The sequence below is a fragment of the Oreochromis niloticus genome, linkage group LG6, assembly GCF_001858045.2.
Source record: "Oreochromis niloticus isolate F11D_XX linkage group LG6, O_niloticus_UMD_NMBU, whole genome shotgun sequence".
In the NCBI taxonomy this organism is placed as follows: Eukaryota; Metazoa; Chordata; class Actinopteri; order Cichliformes; family Cichlidae; genus Oreochromis; species Oreochromis niloticus.
The window spans coordinates 12,610,991-12,629,167 of record NC_031971.2 but is presented as its reverse complement, the minus strand read 5'-3'; the positions used below and the strand labels follow the sequence as shown (position 1 = coordinate 12,629,167).

Here is an 18,177-nt window from a genome sequence, read left to right as displayed (position 1 = left end):
CTACACAAACACGCACGCACGCAAACACGTGTTCTGTGTTGAGGAATCAGCTCTCAGCTCAGCGATCAGATTTTCCTACAATAAACTTTGCTTGTAAATACAGCACAGCAGTTGATGCTATCTGCAGACACAGAAATAACTGTGCACGCTGTAAAGCTCAGGCTGAAACAAAGCACCGACAGACACCGGCTCCGATGTTAACGCCTGCATTAAGCACACAGCAGATCGTGTTTACACTCAGTAAACATAAACGCAGATTATGCAGTTTGATGTATTTGTAGTAGAAAAACCCTGCGCACCGTAATGTGTGACGTTGACACTGTGTGGTTGTACTTAGGAGACCAGAAGGGAAGTTTAAGAAGACGCAAACGCCTCGCGATGAAGCTTTACAGATCCTCAAACCACAGATGGAGAACCCTCCTGCTCCACAGGTAAACACACACACACGCTCACAGGTTAATGCAAGCAGCATATACAGCTTAAATCCACTCATCATGGGCACGACTGTCATGGTACTTTAAGGTTTTTAATTTTTTTTTATTATTATTTTGTTCTTTTTACAGGGTGGAATGATTGTACAGAATACAGCTTTAATGACTTAAAAAATAGAACTGGTTTAATTTATTATAATGAAGTTTGAATTAATTTTTAATTTTCTATAATCCACACAAGGCCAAAAGTATACATGCAAGGTTTATACATATATGCACCCCCTCTAATATTTGGTTAAAGGCCTCTTAGCAAGTTGCAGCTCCACAAGATGCTTTTGGTGGCTATCAACAAGCTCCTGGCATAATTCTGGCTGTATACATGTATGTAACATTTTACTTGACATAATTAGAAGAGTTAATTTAAATTGATTGGTTTTCTTTTAAGCGTAGTTACAAGTTTTCAGTAGGGTTCAGATATCGGCTTTGGGAAGTTCCAGAAGTTTAATATTAGCCTGATTTGATCATGTGTTTGGGATTATTGTCCTCTTGGACCACCAAACTGAGTCGTATTTCAACTGTCCAGCTGTTGATTTGAGGTGAAATTAAAAATTTTGGAGGTAGCCATCCTCCATCATTTTTCTGATTCCATTTTTACGACGTACCAGTCCCACTGGCAACAAAACAGGTCCAGAGCGTGACGCTTCCACCACCGTACTTGACAGCTTTTGTTCTTAGGTCTGAGCATCACCTGACCCTGTGTGGGTGCAAACTTTTGACCACAGCTGTAAAAGGTCACATAAGAAAATGTTTTTGTGTCTCTCCAGCCCAAACGTCCTGCTGCTCCTTCACCCTCTGCGTCTGCAGTGAAAGAGGCAGGGTTTAAACCCACCAAGAGCACAAAGACCAGAGCGCCTGCCCGTCCTCTCCCCATACCTCCTCCAGGTATACACTGATTTGTGCACACATGAAGCTGAATAGCTTTCCCTTGTTAGAAAAATCTCAGCTTTAACCAAACAACAGTAGTCATCTCAGGACCCTATAATCCTCAGGCTCAAAGAGGATCGACCATGACCAACTGGGATGAGAGGGAAAAGTTCTGTTTTGTTTAGATCAAATAGACCATACAAGAAGAAATTACGTGCTGAAGATATTGTCTGGCTCACAGAAAACCTGCAGAACCTCATTTTAGTTCAAAACTGTGTTTCAAGGCTTATAAATGATGAATAAAAAAGAAAAACCCACATGAGCCCTGTTTTAGCTTCCCTTCACTGGTTTCCAGTCAGCTTGGGAAATTAATTTAAAGATTTTATTAATCACATTTTAAGCGCTTTATTGCTTGGTTACGAGCATTATTACTGCAGCCCAACCAGCCAGATTCTCAGCAAGGACTCGGATGACTAGATCAAGTCTAAAGCTGAGTGTTTTTTATTTTCACCAGGGGACTCTAAGCTGTAAAACTGGTTCAGTCAGTGACGAATTTTAAATCACTTCTCAAAACGTCTCTCAATAATGTTTCTGTTTTACTTCACATTTTATAGTATTTATTTTCAGGTTTTGTTTGCCTACTTCATTTTCAGAGGTCTGCTTTTATTCATCGTACTATATTAAATTGCTTAATCTGAATTTGCCTTCATAAAGTGCTTTTATAAAGTACCTCATAATGTATTTGGAAAAGTGCTTTATGAATAAAGTGGTTGAAATTTCCAAGCTTTGATTTATCCTCCAAACCTCTATGCCACCTGTGTAGTTAATGTTAAAAAAAATAACATATGTGCTTATTGTTACCAAAGTCAAGGACAAGCACCCAGAAAAGAGTCTCTAAACAGTTTTCAGGTATTACTGAGTCATTATGTTGCCTCCTTGCCTCTTTTTATCTACTTCTGTCCTCCTGACCTCATCTAGGAAATGCCACTTTGATGGTTCCAGGCTTCTCTGAGAATTTGAAATAGATTTCTAATCATTTGATATCGGGTTATTATAAAGTTTTGGCCTATTTACTGGATGTCCTTGCATTTGGGTTCATTTTCTTCTTTAAGTTGGTTATTTGTGTTCTTAGCTTCCTCAATGTTTCCCAGTCTGTTCCTCCATCTTTCTTGTTTCTGTGTTAATGTCATGGTTCCACCTGAGTAATTTCTTTTGTTTAATGCAGAGTCTGCATTAGTTCTCTTCCCACTTTTACTTGAACACTTGGGTTTCTTTCCTGCCCTGCATTAGCGTTTTTCCTGCTTCCTGATTGTTTTCACCTGTGTCTAATTTCCCCTCCTATTCCTTGTTCTCAGTTAACCCAGTGTGTATAAATAGTCTTGTCTCCTCTTAATCCCTCTCAGATCACTATTTTCTGTGATCTGTATGTTCTTTCAAACTTTTAGTATTCTTCACTTTGCCATTTAACAGCATGCTTTTGTATATTGACTGTCAGTTGTAATTTTCCTGACATCTCACATTACCTGCTTGTAAACACTAAGTAATAGCTGAGACAACTGTAATAGCTCTCTAAACGTCAGGATAATGACAGATGTGAAATGGGAGGACTGTCACAGCAAGCAGGCAGTGAGACCCCACATGACCCTGAAGGCACAGAACTATAAAAAAAAACAGTTTACAAAATGTTGTAATGAGTTTTCCCTATTTTCTGTAGTACTCTAATAGCAGACATAAAGATTCACTTCAATGCCTTCATATTAGCCTCCCCTATACTGTGGAGTGCTAACTAGCACAGGTTAGGGTGCTAAACAGAAATGGTGAGCATAAACACCCTTTGTCTGGTTTCCCCTCCTATTCCTTGTTCCCAGTTAGCCCAATGTGTATAAATAGTCCTGTCAGATCATTTGTTTGCTTCACTCTGTGTTTCTGTGATCCACACATGATCTTTTAGATTTGAAGGATTCTTAACATTGCAAGCAGTTATTAAACTGCTTACTTTTGTGTCATGCTTGCATTTTGTAGTATCAAAATAGATAACTATAATAAATTATTCTGGACGTCAGGGTAAGGAGGGCAGTGAAATGCAAAGTTTCTTTGTGTAGCTCAAAGCACAGGTTTGCCTGAGCACAGTCTCATCTTATCCTCATGTATAAATAAGAGTGTTGACCGGAGGTAACACAGACATAATCTGACCTGTTTTATGCAGTCTCTCGAGAACTTCCAGTAGAGACAGAAACTATCCAGACACAGCTTCATCAGAGGACCAATGAAGAGCACTACACCTACACCAATGTTCCCTGGAGGCTGTATCTGAGGAAGGAAGTGAGCACATATACAAATATAAATCATAAAAAATCCACTTATTCTGACCTGTATTTCCTCACTATTAAACCACGTTTCCTACTGCATTTCCTTTCCTTCACAGGTATTTTATCCCAAAGACAGCTTCAACAGTCCCCTGGTGCTGGATCTAATTTTCAAACAGGTAACTTTTCTTTTCTTTTGTTTCTTTTTTAAATTTCCAACCCATTTGAGCTCAATAAGTTTAACTAATATCACAAAGATCATAGAAAGATTCGTCTTAATAATTTCTAACAATCCCTCTTCTCTGCTCTCCTCTGTCCTCCAGATAGTAAATGACACCTTGTCAGAGGCGTGTGTTCGCATCACCCGGGATGAAAGGCAGAAAATGAAAGCTCTTTTTGGTAGTCTGTCTGTTCTTCCGGGAGACATTTTTTAAGATCGTGTGCTTGAATCTCTTTGACATTCATGAGTTTGTGTGTGTCTTTTTGTGCAAATGGCAGCTAAGCACAGCGTCAGACAGAATATGGATCCAGTGGAGGAGCACGTAAAGAAAACTGTTGTCACAGCAGCCAGGGAAACCTGGGAAATATACTTCTCCCGACTCTTCCCAGCCTCGGTGAGCCTGGCGGTGAATCCTTAGGGCAGTATGATTTCTGAGTCGGTGGGGGATTTTCATTTTTAATAACACGTTTTTATATTTGTTCTGTTTACATTTCTGCAGGGTAGTGTAGGAACGGGGGTGCAGGTATTGTCAGTGTCCCACAGTGGAATCAAACTGCTAAAGACTGTAAAAAGCAGTGCTACAGCTCCAGACTACTTCCGAGTCCTAAGACCATACACGTATGTGCTTGTTTTGTCTCTGTGTAGATTTCTGTCACAGACAAATACTCCAAACATACATGAAAATACAGCACATAATGCAGCAAGCAACGTTTGCACAATTATAACAAACTTGACAGCCAGTATTTGGTATGACCACCTTTATTTGTTAACACAGCCTGAACTCTAAGGCAACCTTTCTCATCCTGTCTTTAAGAAGTATTCAGGAATAGTTCTCCAGGCTCCTTGAAGGACATTCAGAGCTCTTCTTTGGATGTTGATTGCCTTCTGTTCTCTGCTGATATGATCCCACACTGCTTCAAACATGTTTAGGTCTAGGCTCTGGGGATGGCTATAGGCACTCATTGTTGTACCTCTCACTTGATCTCCTCTATACATACTGATGACCAAAAACGTGTACTGTTGCCTCACAGCAAGAAGGTCCTGAATTCAATTCCACCATCAGGCTGGGGTCTGTGTGGAGTTTGCATGTTCTCCCTGTGTTTGTGTGGGTTCTCCCAGAGTCCCAGTACTCTGGCTTCCTCCTACAGTCCAAAGATATGCAGTTCCTGGTGTTAGGTTAATTAGTAACTCTAAAATGCATAGGTGTGAATGTGAGTGCAAATGGTTGTCTGTCTCTGTGTGTTAGCACTGCGACAGACTGGTGACCTGTCCAGGGTCTACCCTGCCTCTTGCCCTAAGTTAGCTGGGATAAGCTCCAGCAGCCCTGCAACCCTAACAAGGGTAAGCGGAAGAGAATGGATGGACTCCATTAGACCTGTTGCTGCTGCTGATTTTCAGTCCAGTTCTTGTGTAATTTCACATGCCTCAGCCTTTTCTCCCTGTTTTCCTTCATGGCTTCTTCCTTCCACTGTCACCATTTCCATTGTCAGTGAATAGTTTTTCCTATTTATTAAGGAGATGACTTTCTGCTATAGATAGTTTCTTAGGCCTGACACTTCTTTTATTCTTTGGCTTCTTTTTTGTATGTGAAACAAAAGAAATCAATTATGTCTTTGAATATCAGGCTGCAAAAAACCATTCCTCTGAAAAGGACTGGACTGAAAATGAGTGGAAAAACCAGCCAGTGTTCAAAGGGAAACTTTGAATGGTCTTCAGAAAGCCTGGAGAACCAGACCACCTAAAAAATTGAGAAGTCTATAGAGAAATGACGGTTGCCTTGAGACTTTTAGACAGTACTGTATCTCCAAGCTCTCACCAATTTGTTGTCTGATAGTGTGTTTTGTTTTGTTTTGTTTTTGTTGTTTGTTGTTAAAATATTTACTCCGCTTTTTTTCCAGCTATGCAGACATCCTGTTTGTGACCATCCCATCTGAGAACATGCTGGAGTTCAATCTGACCAATGAGAAGCTCATACTGTTCTCAGCCAAGGCACCACAAGTCAAACACCTCATAGACGCGTTCATCAATGAGATCAAAAAGGCACAAAGCACACACACACATAATTCACCTGAAACATTCAGTAGGTTATGCCAATGTCCAGATACACAAAGATAAACAACAATTACACATATAAAACTTACGCAGGTTTTTGAGCTGTTTAAAAAAAATAGAAAAACAAACCGAAAATAAGCCCTTTTTTCTGTGGTCTTCTTTCCCCTTTCCCCCTTAAGGACTCAGACTACGTGATTGCAGAGCGTAACTTTGTTACAGATGACCGCTCGATGCTCAGTTTCCATAAAGGTGACATCATCAGGCTTCAGGTTATGGATGGGCTGGAGAAAGGTGAGGCACTGGTGTGGAAGTCACGCTGTATTCTGTGTGAATCTGCGGCAGACTCATGAGCTCATATTTGCCTTTGCTCATTCTCCAGGGTACAGCTATGGCTGCGTGGTGAGGAAGAAGGTTGTGTTTTTGGAGGAGCTCAAAAGAGACACTCAGGACTTTGGTATTTATGAAATCCTGTTATTTTAATAACAAAAAACAATCAGTTTTGCACAGAGTTCCCAGATGTTGGACGAGGCCCAAATATAAACAAAGCGACAATTCAAAATGACGGTTTTAAAGGATTTACTAACCTGTGCTGCGCTGTGCACCCTGGGGATGTGAGGGTATTTTTAAAGCCAGGGAAGAATAGCTGCAGTCGTGTTGACGGCGCCTGCGGCACCCTTTAAATACAATATTGTATCAGAAAATTATTTTCCAGATGGATGACTGCAATGCAGCTCCAAAACTATTGATTTATGTGTTTTCTTGAGGACATAAAAGATGAAATGGGATCACAAATGTCACGTCAAGCAGTCAATGGATAAGACAAACTACAGCAGAAGTTTGTGCACATATTTGTAATTTATTCTGATGTATTGGTTTTGTTTTTCAGGGCCTTAAATTCAGAACTTATAAACTGCTCATATAGCACTCCATGCTCATGTTTTATTCATGTGAATCCTGCCCGCGCCATTCAGACCGCTCTCATTCAACCACAGTCCTTAAATGGTAGCATAAAAAGCTATATTTTTACATAAATTAACCTTTAATGTTAAGCTGATTTATGGGCTGCATAAAACATTTTTCATCAACTACGTGCCTGAAATGTGTGTTTGTTTTTTCTTTTTTAAGATTCATTGCGTGTGTGTGTTCTTATGAAACACAAAAAGGGACTTACTGCTGACCTTGGGGCAAAGTGCTGTTCCCTATAAGCCGACGTTTCTTTTACTTCTGCCTGAAACAAGATGATCTCCAAAGTTGAGACACAAAGGTTTTCTTATACAGTTACTTCTGTCACTTCTCTTTGAGTTGGTCCCCGGCCCTGTTTACTGCTTAAGGATGTTAAACTTGACCGTATAGCCACATGACAAGCTAAAACAATTTTATTTATTTTTAGAAAGGAAAGTAACATTGTTTTTGAGCACTATATAAAAATTGGAAGATTCACAATTCAGGTTTTTTCAGTCATATTGCCACAGGAGCATAAAATCATGCACCTAGCTATGCAGTCTGGCCATACAAACATATGTGAAAGAATGGGTCTTATGGGTTTTATGTAAAAGGCCACATACTGCATACTTTCATCTTAATTGGCCGGACGAGTAAACCTCCCTTTCTGTCACTGAAAAGAAGTTTAACTGCACATTAAATTTGTAAGATATTTTAATAAAAGCAAAAAATAAACAAAAAAAGTAAAGAAATTTCACCAGTTCATCTCATTTTTTTCTACATGTTAAACAAATTAAGTAAATGAATCGTCGTCACAATTCGTTGGGCTTAAATTATAAGAAATACATGTGTTCTGGTAGCTCAATCCCCAGACTGTCCTGTAATTATAAAACAAGAAGTTTTCATTAATTCACAGGAAATTCTCTGTTTCTTTTTTCTTACTGTCGGTCTATTGCAAAAATCAAACTGAGATTTCTATTGTAGATAGTGGAAAAAATGGGTTTTCTGTCATTTTATTGTTTATCTTTTACATAATTACTTTGGTGTAGTATGAACGGCCACAGGGAGCTCTTTATCAGTGGGAAATGCTGTAAAACTTAAAATACACTTTAAAGTACACAATTTAAACCCTCCTTCACATTTCCAAAGCCATCAGGTGGGCGGGATTGGAGTCCTTGCTGGTTCTTTCCTCCGGGTCTTATGTTTGACACCCCTGTTTTAAAGGGTTTCCTAAATTTGGGTGTGGAGCTGTCATAGGATGGTAGTTTTGCTACAAGTCAGTTGGTGACATTTCTTCACTCATAGATATTTCCCAATCAACTGTAACATGTACTGTTGCAAAGTGGAAGCATTTAGGAACCACAGAAACTTGGTGTAAACTTACAGAGCGGGTTGATGGGTTGAGCTCCAAACCTCCTCTGGCATTATCGTAAATACAAAATCTGTGCACCGAGAGCTTCATGGCACAGGTTTCCATGGCTGTCCAGCTGCATGCAAGCTTTACATCACTGAGCAAAATGCCAGCTGTCAGATGAAGTAGTCTAAAGCACAATGTCACTGGACTCTAGAACAGTCAAAACTTTATTTTATTTCTCTATCTGGTAGTCTGATGGATGAATCTTGGTTTGGCAAATGACAATTGCATGCTTCTAACTTTGCTTCTTCTCCTCAGAAAACCTCAGAAAACTGGGCCAGTTTTCACATAAGTCTGAAAAACAAAAAAAACAAAGAGCCTCTCAGGGAACTAAGAGCCAGCTGAAAGGTTAAACTATTGAAGATTGCAGCATTAATTTCATCACTTGCTTAGCTTCGAGGATTGCTACAGCACCATGTCATGTTTGGGATCAGGGTTGGAGGTTGCCCCATATTAGATAAGTTAGCGTTATGCTCTAATCAATCCAAGCACCCATGTTTTCTGTGTCTCTACAATTAGAGAAAAGGCTGCCTTTTGTGCCAGGTTATCAGTGTGGCAGCAGAGGAAGGGGGGGGGGGTCACATCTTGTAAATGGATAAAGAAAAGCCTGCAGATAAAGATCCGACCTGTTTAAATGAAAAGCTGACCTGCTGGTAGAGGAAAGGCTGATAGCGATCAGGATTTGCAGTAAAGCGAAAGCTTGTTTAGGCACAGAGAACGATCAGGTGTTTGCCCTTCATCACCTGCACCTTGTTACCCCTCTGCTCTGTGTCTGTGCATCAGGCTGGAAGTTTGGCGCTGTGTTCGGCCGCTCCGGCGCGTTCCCCGCCGAGTGCGTCCATCCCGTCGCTCCTCCTGACTTCCTGTCACTTCCACTGGACCGAAAGTCGGAGCCTCGAGGTGGAGCGGGACAGTTCGCTGTGTCATCAGCTGTCGCTGTCGCCGTAGCATCCACCATGGCTGCGCATGAGATAGATCAAACAATTGAGGTTCAGAGACACTCACACACACACATACAGATTGCTTGTTTTTCTGTCAAACTGAATTCAGGTTGTTTTTCACTGTCACTCTTTGCCTTTCAGAAGGTCTCTGTTGATGGCTTTGCTGATGGAGATCTGGATGAAAGTGCCCTGCAGGACACTAGATATGACATGTTGGAGTTTGCCAAGAAGTACTTCAGACAGGCGCCCGGCGGGAAAGAGTGAGGGCAAAACACAGACTCGGGGGGGGCTCATGTATGCATGCACTGTAATGTCTCACAGTCTCTGCAGGTCACAGGTTTATTTTATCCAGTGAAAGCAATTCAACAAAAGTAAACAAAAGAACAAAGATTCATCTCTTCTGTCGCCTCTCTTTTGAAAATCCAGAAGCCCTCACTGGTTCCAGCAGGTCCTACACCTGTTTACCATGCTCTTACAGCAGAACAGGGAAAAGATGTGTTACTTATCTTTGATTCTTAGTAATCAGCAGGGAATAGACAAAGCCACCAGACTTCCTAACAATAACACTCTGTTGTAATTTTGGCTGTATTTTCATGTAAAATGATCACTGAGAGAGAACATTAGAAGCAACAGAATGTCTCCTTAATTTTGGTGCACAGTCTTCAAGTGGATGCAGCTGTTGAGCAGCAGGAACAGCGGGCCTGTTGCTGTTAGAAATTTCACTAGGCAAAGATAAAAGAGGGAAATGAGGAGGTACGGCCCGAGAAGGACCATCAGAAAGGGGCATCTAGAGTAATCCAAAATACTCGAGTTACTTTGAAAATCATTTAGGAGCTAGGTGCTCCTGTGTTCACAAGTTCTGTAGTGAAGTGCGATTTACGATGCTAATTTTCAGTCCTGCTCCAATGATAGAATATTAAAATGATATAACACTGAGAGGTACTAATCAGCATATTAGGTACACTGAAATCAGTTGTGTTGAAAGTGCTTGCGTACTCTTCTTTAGATACATATTTGAAGGTTGTTAATTGTCAGGCAATTCACATAAATGCTGTGTTTTATTGGAACAAAAAGGCAACATGAGGCGCATGACTGACTGTGTTCACAGAGATTCCCTGAAGAGCAAAAGCAAGAACAGAGACTCCCGGGAGCCCATTGAAATGATCAAGTTTTCCAAGGTGCCTTCTTCTTTGCTCTCAGTTTTGCTGTGGTAACACTACGGGCGCACCGAATCGTTCGCGTAACTTTTCTTGTACCGTGTTCACCTTTGCAGACGCCTCTGACTGAATCTCTGATAGAGTTCACAGACCCGGCCATGAACAGAGTGGCAGCCGATCTCTTCCTGTGTAAGTTCTCACCTTCTGTCGTCTTCAGTTACATTAATAATTTTCAGATTTTTTTACAACCCGGGCTTCAAGTGATCCTCTGTTAAGAGGAGATGTTCTCATATCCTGTGCCATCCACTGCATATCTGTTCATCTCAGCAAAGGAACAGCTGAGGTTCCTCCTTTTTTCCCCGTTAAAAGGATTTGGGGGGAATTTTTTATTATCTGATTTGACCTTCTGAAGTTCAGGTTTAAATGTTATTGGTGTGTGTGTGTCCTGGTTGTGTGTTTTATGTAGCCATCATGCGTTTCATGGGCGACTCTCCATTAAGGGGGCTGACAGAACAGGAAGTGGTCAGCACTTTCCTCAAGGTAAACATACAGATCATTTTTCGCCTTGTCTGCTCTGCTGTTTTCTCTTTGACAGCTGGCTAATCTTTTTATGCTGTTCTATGTATTTGTGTGTGTGTGTGTCTGTGTGTGTGTGTGCGCACGTCCATCCACCGCTCAGCTCATAGGAGAGTTCTCCTTGATGAGGGATGAGGCTTACTGCCAGCTCCTCAAACAGCTTACCGCTAACACCAGCTCCAAACCGTAAGTCCACACACCGACACACACGGTACAAGCCTCTTTCATCACTGAGCCTGTGATTCCGAGCGTGCACTCCTGTGCTCCACAGCGACAGTTGCCAGCGAGGCTGGCGGCTGCTGTACATCCTGACTGCTTTCCACTGCTGCTCTGAAGTCCTCAAGCCCTTCCTCCTCAAATACCTGCAGCAGGCCTCTCGCAGCGCAGGAGTGCAGTATCAGGGTAACGAGCGTGCACAAACACACAGCTTTTACTGTCCCTTGAGTGTAAATGTGTAACGTTGCCTATAAAATTGGCAGGCATAGCTAAAGCGTGCGAGCAGAATCTGAAGAAGACGTTCCAGTTTGGCGGCCGCATTGTTCCACCCAACAGCATGGAGCTGAAGGCTATGATGGTCAGTGTCTCTTTTTAATTTATGTGCAGAAGTTTCCACTCACAGTTTATCACATTTGCTGATTTGTGCATAAAATGAATAAAAAGCAAAACTATTTGCTGTAAATTGTACCAAAATAATGGTGTCAGGTTTAGGGAGCATTCAAAGCTGAAGCTACCCCAACGCTTAAATAGTGCTGTGCTCCTGTCTGCATTGTTTCGTTGCACCTCTGTGAGTGTGTACACTAGTGAACAAACTGAATAAGGACAGATACAATTTCCAAACCCAGTTTGCCATGAATTAGAATGAAGTTTACTCCTATTATGTTATGTTACAGTACTGTTATTGATGTAAGCAGTAAGTTAATGAGGTAGCTGGCTGAACTGAATTGGCTTTTGAAAGATAAAGATGAAAAATTATATTCTATTTTATTGTAATTGTCAACAAATTGAATGAAAGACCAAACCCAGCAATAGTCGGATCCCACCAGCAGGCATTGTCTGTATAATCAAAGCTTTTTCCCCCCTTCCTCTTTGCCAGGGAACTCGATTGTTGTCCAAAATCTATTACACATCAGAAAGCCACAGTGTTGCAGTGGCTGACACGCTTCTGGGGATTATAGTGTGAGAATAATTCCCAACAAATGCACAATTTTCTCCGTTTCAGCAATACTTGGCAAAAAGTGCAGCGTCCAGCTTTTTTAGCAAATAACTCAAGGATGCAACTTGGAAGCCATTTTAAAAGATTTATCGAGGAACCAGCAGGCTTGGGGTGGCTGAATGCTACAAACAGGAGAGCCTAATGAGAGAAAAACATGCTGTTAATTTTTTTTTTAAACAGTTTTCATTGGGTGAAGGATCTTGTGAAGTAGCCCCACTTACACAGTGTGTGTAGTTTAATCTATAGCAGTGTATTGCATTTGTATGTGTTCGTGTCTCCTCAGGCGGGACGGAGTTCAAAACGTCAGCTGTTCCTCTTCCCCGGGGGTATCGAACGTCATGTGAAAATCAAAACGTGCTCTGTAAGTACACAGCTGCCACTTTCACCATCACTGGTGTGCATCATGAAAGCGAGGAGGTCGTGATGCATTCATGTGTCTGCACTGACACTGTTGTTTTTGGGCTTTGGTTTTTTTAGGTTGCCCTGGAGGTGATCGAGGAGCTGTGTTATGAGATGGGTCTGCACAAGCTGGAGGCTATGGAAGAATATGCCATATTTTTAGTGACCAATAGAGGTATGCTCATGGGCGGCTTGTCTCACACACATAAAAACTTTGTATTTATGCTGTTAGAGAATCTCTGTTAGTTGCTCTCTGAGGTTTAGCTGTAGGAGAAAGTCAGGGGATAGTAAAAAACATCATCTAATCCTTTGCAGGTCTTAAAATGAGGTAAATACAGCCCGCAGTGAACCTAACACATGACATATTGCAGTGCGCCATTTTTAATTTACCCAAAATTACACTAAAATGCAGAAGCAGTGTGCGGAAAAATTAATTACACCTGTAATGGTTTCTATCTGACTTAATGGGGTAAGAAGCAGCCAGCTGCTGCTAATCAAATCCACTTGATTAAAGCAGAAGTTTCGGCAGGTTGCTCATCTGGAGCATTTTGGTGTGAGGTAACTCTGGAAGGGCTTAAAAGGCCATTTCCAAACTATTTGAAATCCACCATTCAACAGCGAGAAAGATTATTCACAAGTGGAAAACATTCAAGGCAGTGCCATAACCAATCCAAGAAACTCAGTTTCCTGGACTCTAAACACAACCTGGAGACCGACAGCTTTGCAAAGTTTATTAACGAGTATGCTCAGGATTTTAACTCAGGAAGACTGGTCTGCCAGAGAGGGCAGGTAAATTAGCCAGAGTCTTGCTTTTGTTAAATAAATAATTACAAAGTGTAATATCTTATATTTTTTATTATTATGTCCTGATCTGTAAAACCTTATAATTTGAAGAAGGAGCACCTTTTTTCACATGACTGTAAAAGTAAACATTTTTTCTCTCTTTTTTTAATCCTCTAAGATGTTAAAATTACATTTGTTTGCCTTTTTTGTGTGTATTTAAAAACACGAGCGATGAAGAGCAGCCCTGTGGCTCTTTTCCTTTTGCTTTATCAATAATTTAGTGTTAAGCCCCTTGAAATGCTCTCACAGTACATATACTTTATACACAAACACCATTGTTGTCTTTTTCCTTCCCTGAGCATTAAATATCTCCACATGATAACAGCTGGCAGCTGCTCTGGCTCCTGCGCTTTTCCAAAGCACAGCAGGTCACGCAGCATGGGGCTGCACAGCACATTTCAGAACATGAGTATCAATAGTTTTAACTCCTTTTTGGGGGGTTATCAGTGGCCAGTGTGAAAGTATTCACATCCACTGTGTAAAAACTTTGCATATTTGCATGTGTACTGTTTGGTGCATTCAGGTCAGAATGTACGTCCTTTGAACAAGCGTGAGTACATCCTGGATGTGGCGACAGAGGCCGAGTTAGTCGACACCGGCTACAGCTTCTGGTTCAGGCGAGTCGTCTGGACTCAGCCGCTCAAGTTTGACAATGAGCTCTGTGTGGCCATGCACTATAACCAGGTACAACATTTACCGCACATACTGGGTAGCTGCTGTTTACCTGTGTTTGTGTATGTGTGCATAACCCTGTTTTTGTGATTATTTAGATCCTTCCAGACTACTGTAAGGGTCTGCTGAATGTTCTTCCACACGGAAAAGTGAGCGATCAACAGTTTCACCAGATCTCCAAACTGGCAGCTTTGCAGCATCGAGCCAAAGACAACATCTTCATTCCCAGCATGTGAGGAAACAGCAGCACTGAGAAAGTGGTTTTAGTTTAACTCTAATGAGCCCCAAAGTGGACTTTAAATTTAACCTGGAATTCAATTTTACTTAATTTTACATACTTACTTTGTTCTGAACAATTTACTTTAGTGATAATCATTGTCCTGAAAACACAAACTTATTGTACTTTAACAATCCTGATGTCAAGCAAATCCCAATTAAAAGAAAATATTAGCAGCAGGCATTTAGGCAGATAGACATGGTTGAAGAAAGTTAATTTAAATGACTTTGAATGTGGCATGGTTGTTCATGCCAGATGGGCTAAACTGAGTATTTCAGAAACTGCTAATCTGCTGATCTCTTGAGTTTTCAGAGAATGGTCTGAAGAAGAGAAAATATTCTGCGAGCAACAGTTCTTTGAGTGAAAATGTTTTGTTCAGGTCAGACTGTTCTGAGTTGATACAAAGTCACAGAAGGTATGCAGAAGAGCATCTCTGAATGCAAAGCACACTGAACCTTGCAACAGAGAAGCTCCAGGCAGCAGATGACAACACCGGGTGGCACTCTTGTTAGCTAAGAACAGGAAACTAAATTTAGCACAATTTGCACATTATCGGCAAAACTCTGGTCTGGTCAAAGTTGATTTCTCCTATAACATTTAGAATTTGGCATAAACTTTGTACAAGTATGGATCCATCCTGTCAACAATTTAGCCTGCAGGTGTAATGGCTTCTTTTCTTGCCATACGTTTCGCCACAAGCATCCCAGCCTACCTGAATGTTGTCCCTGATCGTGTCTATCCCTTTATGACCACAGTGTACACATCTCCTGATGGCTGCTTCCAGCAGGATAACACACCATGCCTAAAAGCTCAGAACATCATAAACTGGTTTCATGAGCATGACAGTGAGTTCACTGTACACCTTTGGGATGTGGTAGATTGAGAAATTCTCACATTGGATTTGCAGCTGACAATTGTGCAGCACTTCTTTGGTACTGTCATGTTAATATGAACCAAAATCTTTGTGGAATGGTTCCAGCAGCTTGTTGGATCTTTGCCACAAAAAACGAAGGCTGTCCTGAAGGCAAAAGAGATCCAGGCTTGTACTAGTAAGGTGTACCTAATAAAGTGTTCAGTGAGTGTAGATGGAAGTCATTCATATAATCTAGCCTCACAAACATCCACTGACCAAAACTAATCCATTACCTGTTTAAGTCCAAAGCAGCATTTAACTTGACTTTGTCTATGAAGTGAAAACAGTGTCAGCATGTTTCTATACATTCTTTATGTTTGTCTAACTTTGGTTTTGCCTTTAAATTCTTATAACTTGTTAACTAAGTTATTCTTGATACTTGAATGTTGAATGAACACTTTCCCCAGTATTTCTGGATGGGTTAGACTTTAAAATGAAAAAATTCGGTTCCTATCGAAAACTTTGGTAATATACCCTACAATGACCAAATTTGTTGTGGTCTTTTATATCTATAATATATTATTAATGCTCATTTTAGTGGTTAGAAATTACAGCAATTAAGTTGTGAAATAAAGGAAAGACAATTTAGTGTCATGCTGAAAAATTAAGAGTAAAGACCTCATAAAATGCCCTGCAAAAAAGAAAACAGTAAAATCTTGTATAACGTGTAATGTTCATGTTTATGTGGAGGATTCTGACTCGACTTTCAGCAGTTTAGTAAATGCAGGCACAGACTGTGGTGCAGTCGCCAGTTATTGTGTTTAAAAGGCATGACTGCTTTTCTACTTTCTCAACTGTAAAAACTCTTATATGACTTCTTGATCTAACCGTTGTTATCCTCAATCCTTCCTCCCCCGTACACAGACACACACACACACACACACACACACACACACAGCCTAAAGCGGAGAAGAGCAGCTCACTGAGTTGTAAAACTCTTCTGGAGAAATGTGGGAAATCACAGAGTGAAACAGACTGCTGTTTATCTGATACTCTGTTTCTGTTCCCCCTCTCCTGCAGACACGAATTATCGGAGTACATCGCCACACCTCTCTTCAAAAAGCAGCCACCCCAGCAGTGGGTTACCATGGCGACGCAGCATATGCAGCAAGTACAGGCGCTGAACCCGCACCAGGCCCGAGCACAGTTTCTGGGTAAGATCGCTGTGGACATTAAGAAGCGCTGCAGAAACACCTGGGTGGTGGTCTACAGTAATGTGTTAAAATAAAACTCAACTGCTTCACCCCAAGATTGAAAATGTGGACTTTACTCAAATGTCTCTTGTGCGCTTTCAGGCCTGGTCAGTGCATTCCCCATGTTCGGCTCCTCGTTCTTCTACATCCACAGCAGCAGCTCCACCACCTTCTACGCGCCCTGTATCGTTGCAGTCAATCAACACGGTCTCCACTTCCTCCACAAAAATACCCATGTAAGGAGCGCACACACACATACACACTTTCGGTCGGCTTATGACTCAGCGCATCGTGACGAGAAGATGAGCTCATATGCAGAGCTGTAATTTCAGCGGACAGCTGTAAAAGTTTAGTCTCTGTCGTGCAGGAGATGATGGCAGTGGTCCCCCTGGCGGATATACAGTCCACCCGCACCCAGAGACCCACTGCTGGGACCAGTTACCCTTATGTAGACCTCACTTTGGGGGATATGAACACACAACGTGTCATTCAGCTACAGCTGGAGCAGGTATTACACAAACCACGCATCTAAAAAATCTTGATCATCTTTAGCCGGTCAGGTTTCGGGCTCTGATCCACTCTTTCTTCATCCTCAGGGCCTGGAACTGTGTCGAGTCATCGCCATGCAGGTGGAAAACATGATGTTGGTGCGGGAGAAGAGGCTCACTCTGCCACCCAGCGAAATCACCATGCTGTAACGCACAAACTGTCACGAGTGCACATGCTCTCACAAGTGAACATGAGACCTTCATGAATGGCCTACCTCTTCTCAGCTTAAGGTGTTTGCTATATGTAGCTCACACACACAAATGTGAGGTCACTTTCTATGAGTGCAGAACAAGAATGGATCTCAATACTGGACAAATTTCTTGTTTTTCTATCCGTGTGACTCATTAATAATTGCACTTAACTGTTTTATGTGTACAGAAGCTGTAAATGAAATGTAAGGAGGCTTTGCAGGGCCTGTGCCGTGTCTTCACAAAGTTTTATAACTGATATGCTACATGTTTTATATTTTTTTATAAGTACAGTTGACTGTAATCTTTATTGTTATATTCAGCCCTTGATAATGCAAATTTTGTTAAAAAAAATCAAAACAAGAAACATTATATATAAATCACAATAAAATCAGGGTTTTTAAAAACAACTGTGAACTTCTTCAGTGATTATTATATTACGTGCATAACTATACACTGCTGGGGATGAAATATTTAACCAGCAACCTTCCTCCTAATCAGGTATTTACTGACTTCATTGTTTACACACATAATATTAAAAATATACATTGTTTCAGTGTGCGAGAGTTAAGCCAAATACTGCTTGCTTCCAAACTCTATAGCGGCCGGTAAGCAGGGGTGGATCTAGAAGGGTGGCATGGGGTGGCAAGTGCCACCCTAAAATGATCCCTTGCCACCCCAGTTTTGAGTATAACAGTGTTGTTTATTAAAATAAGATAGCATTAACAGTTTGAGCGTAGTTACAGTCAACAGTGAATATAAATGCTAAAACTGAATATATTGGATAGTGTCCCCCCCCCACCCTGCACCATTAACAAATGGTTCAGCCCATAGCAGGACCGGCTTTTGTCTTGTTTTCAGTAGCAAGCCATGTTTATGATTGTGCAAGAGCACATTTTGAACAACACCACGGGAATTTCGGATTTTACACAGGTGGGTTGGATTTTACACTCTGGAAATGGAAGCA

At 41.2% G+C, this 18,177-nt stretch overlaps 1 protein-coding gene across 1 annotated transcript in view; it reads left to right on the top strand.

Moving 5' to 3' along the window:
• Positions 1-17,620, top strand: part of myo15ab (myosin XVAb) — a 57,264-nt gene extending 39,644 nt beyond the window's left edge. The window contains exons 52-77 of the mRNA XM_025908292.1: positions 338-431; positions 1,256-1,373; positions 3,562-3,677; positions 3,781-3,840; positions 3,985-4,060; positions 4,160-4,275; positions 4,381-4,499; positions 5,780-5,921; positions 6,113-6,224; positions 6,313-6,387; positions 9,073-9,278; positions 9,372-9,490; positions 10,339-10,408; positions 10,504-10,576; positions 10,854-10,927; positions 11,067-11,149; positions 11,235-11,365; positions 11,443-11,537; positions 12,460-12,537; positions 12,654-12,750; positions 13,942-14,102; positions 14,189-14,322; positions 16,301-16,434; positions 16,576-16,709; positions 16,841-16,981; positions 17,070-17,620. Coding sequence (XP_025764077.1) covers positions 338-431; positions 1,256-1,373; positions 3,562-3,677; positions 3,781-3,840; positions 3,985-4,060; positions 4,160-4,275; positions 4,381-4,499; positions 5,780-5,921; positions 6,113-6,224; positions 6,313-6,387; positions 9,073-9,278; positions 9,372-9,490; positions 10,339-10,408; positions 10,504-10,576; positions 10,854-10,927; positions 11,067-11,149; positions 11,235-11,365; positions 11,443-11,537; positions 12,460-12,537; positions 12,654-12,750; positions 13,942-14,102; positions 14,189-14,322; positions 16,301-16,434; positions 16,576-16,709; positions 16,841-16,981; positions 17,070-17,171 — 2,860 coding nt within the window. The 3' untranslated portion in view covers positions 17,172-17,620. The remainder of the gene's footprint in view (positions 1-337; positions 432-1,255; positions 1,374-3,561; positions 3,678-3,780; positions 3,841-3,984; positions 4,061-4,159; positions 4,276-4,380; positions 4,500-5,779; positions 5,922-6,112; positions 6,225-6,312; positions 6,388-9,072; positions 9,279-9,371; positions 9,491-10,338; positions 10,409-10,503; positions 10,577-10,853; positions 10,928-11,066; positions 11,150-11,234; positions 11,366-11,442; positions 11,538-12,459; positions 12,538-12,653; positions 12,751-13,941; positions 14,103-14,188; positions 14,323-16,300; positions 16,435-16,575; positions 16,710-16,840; positions 16,982-17,069) is intronic.
• The last annotated feature ends 557 nt before the right edge of the window (positions 17,621-18,177 follow it).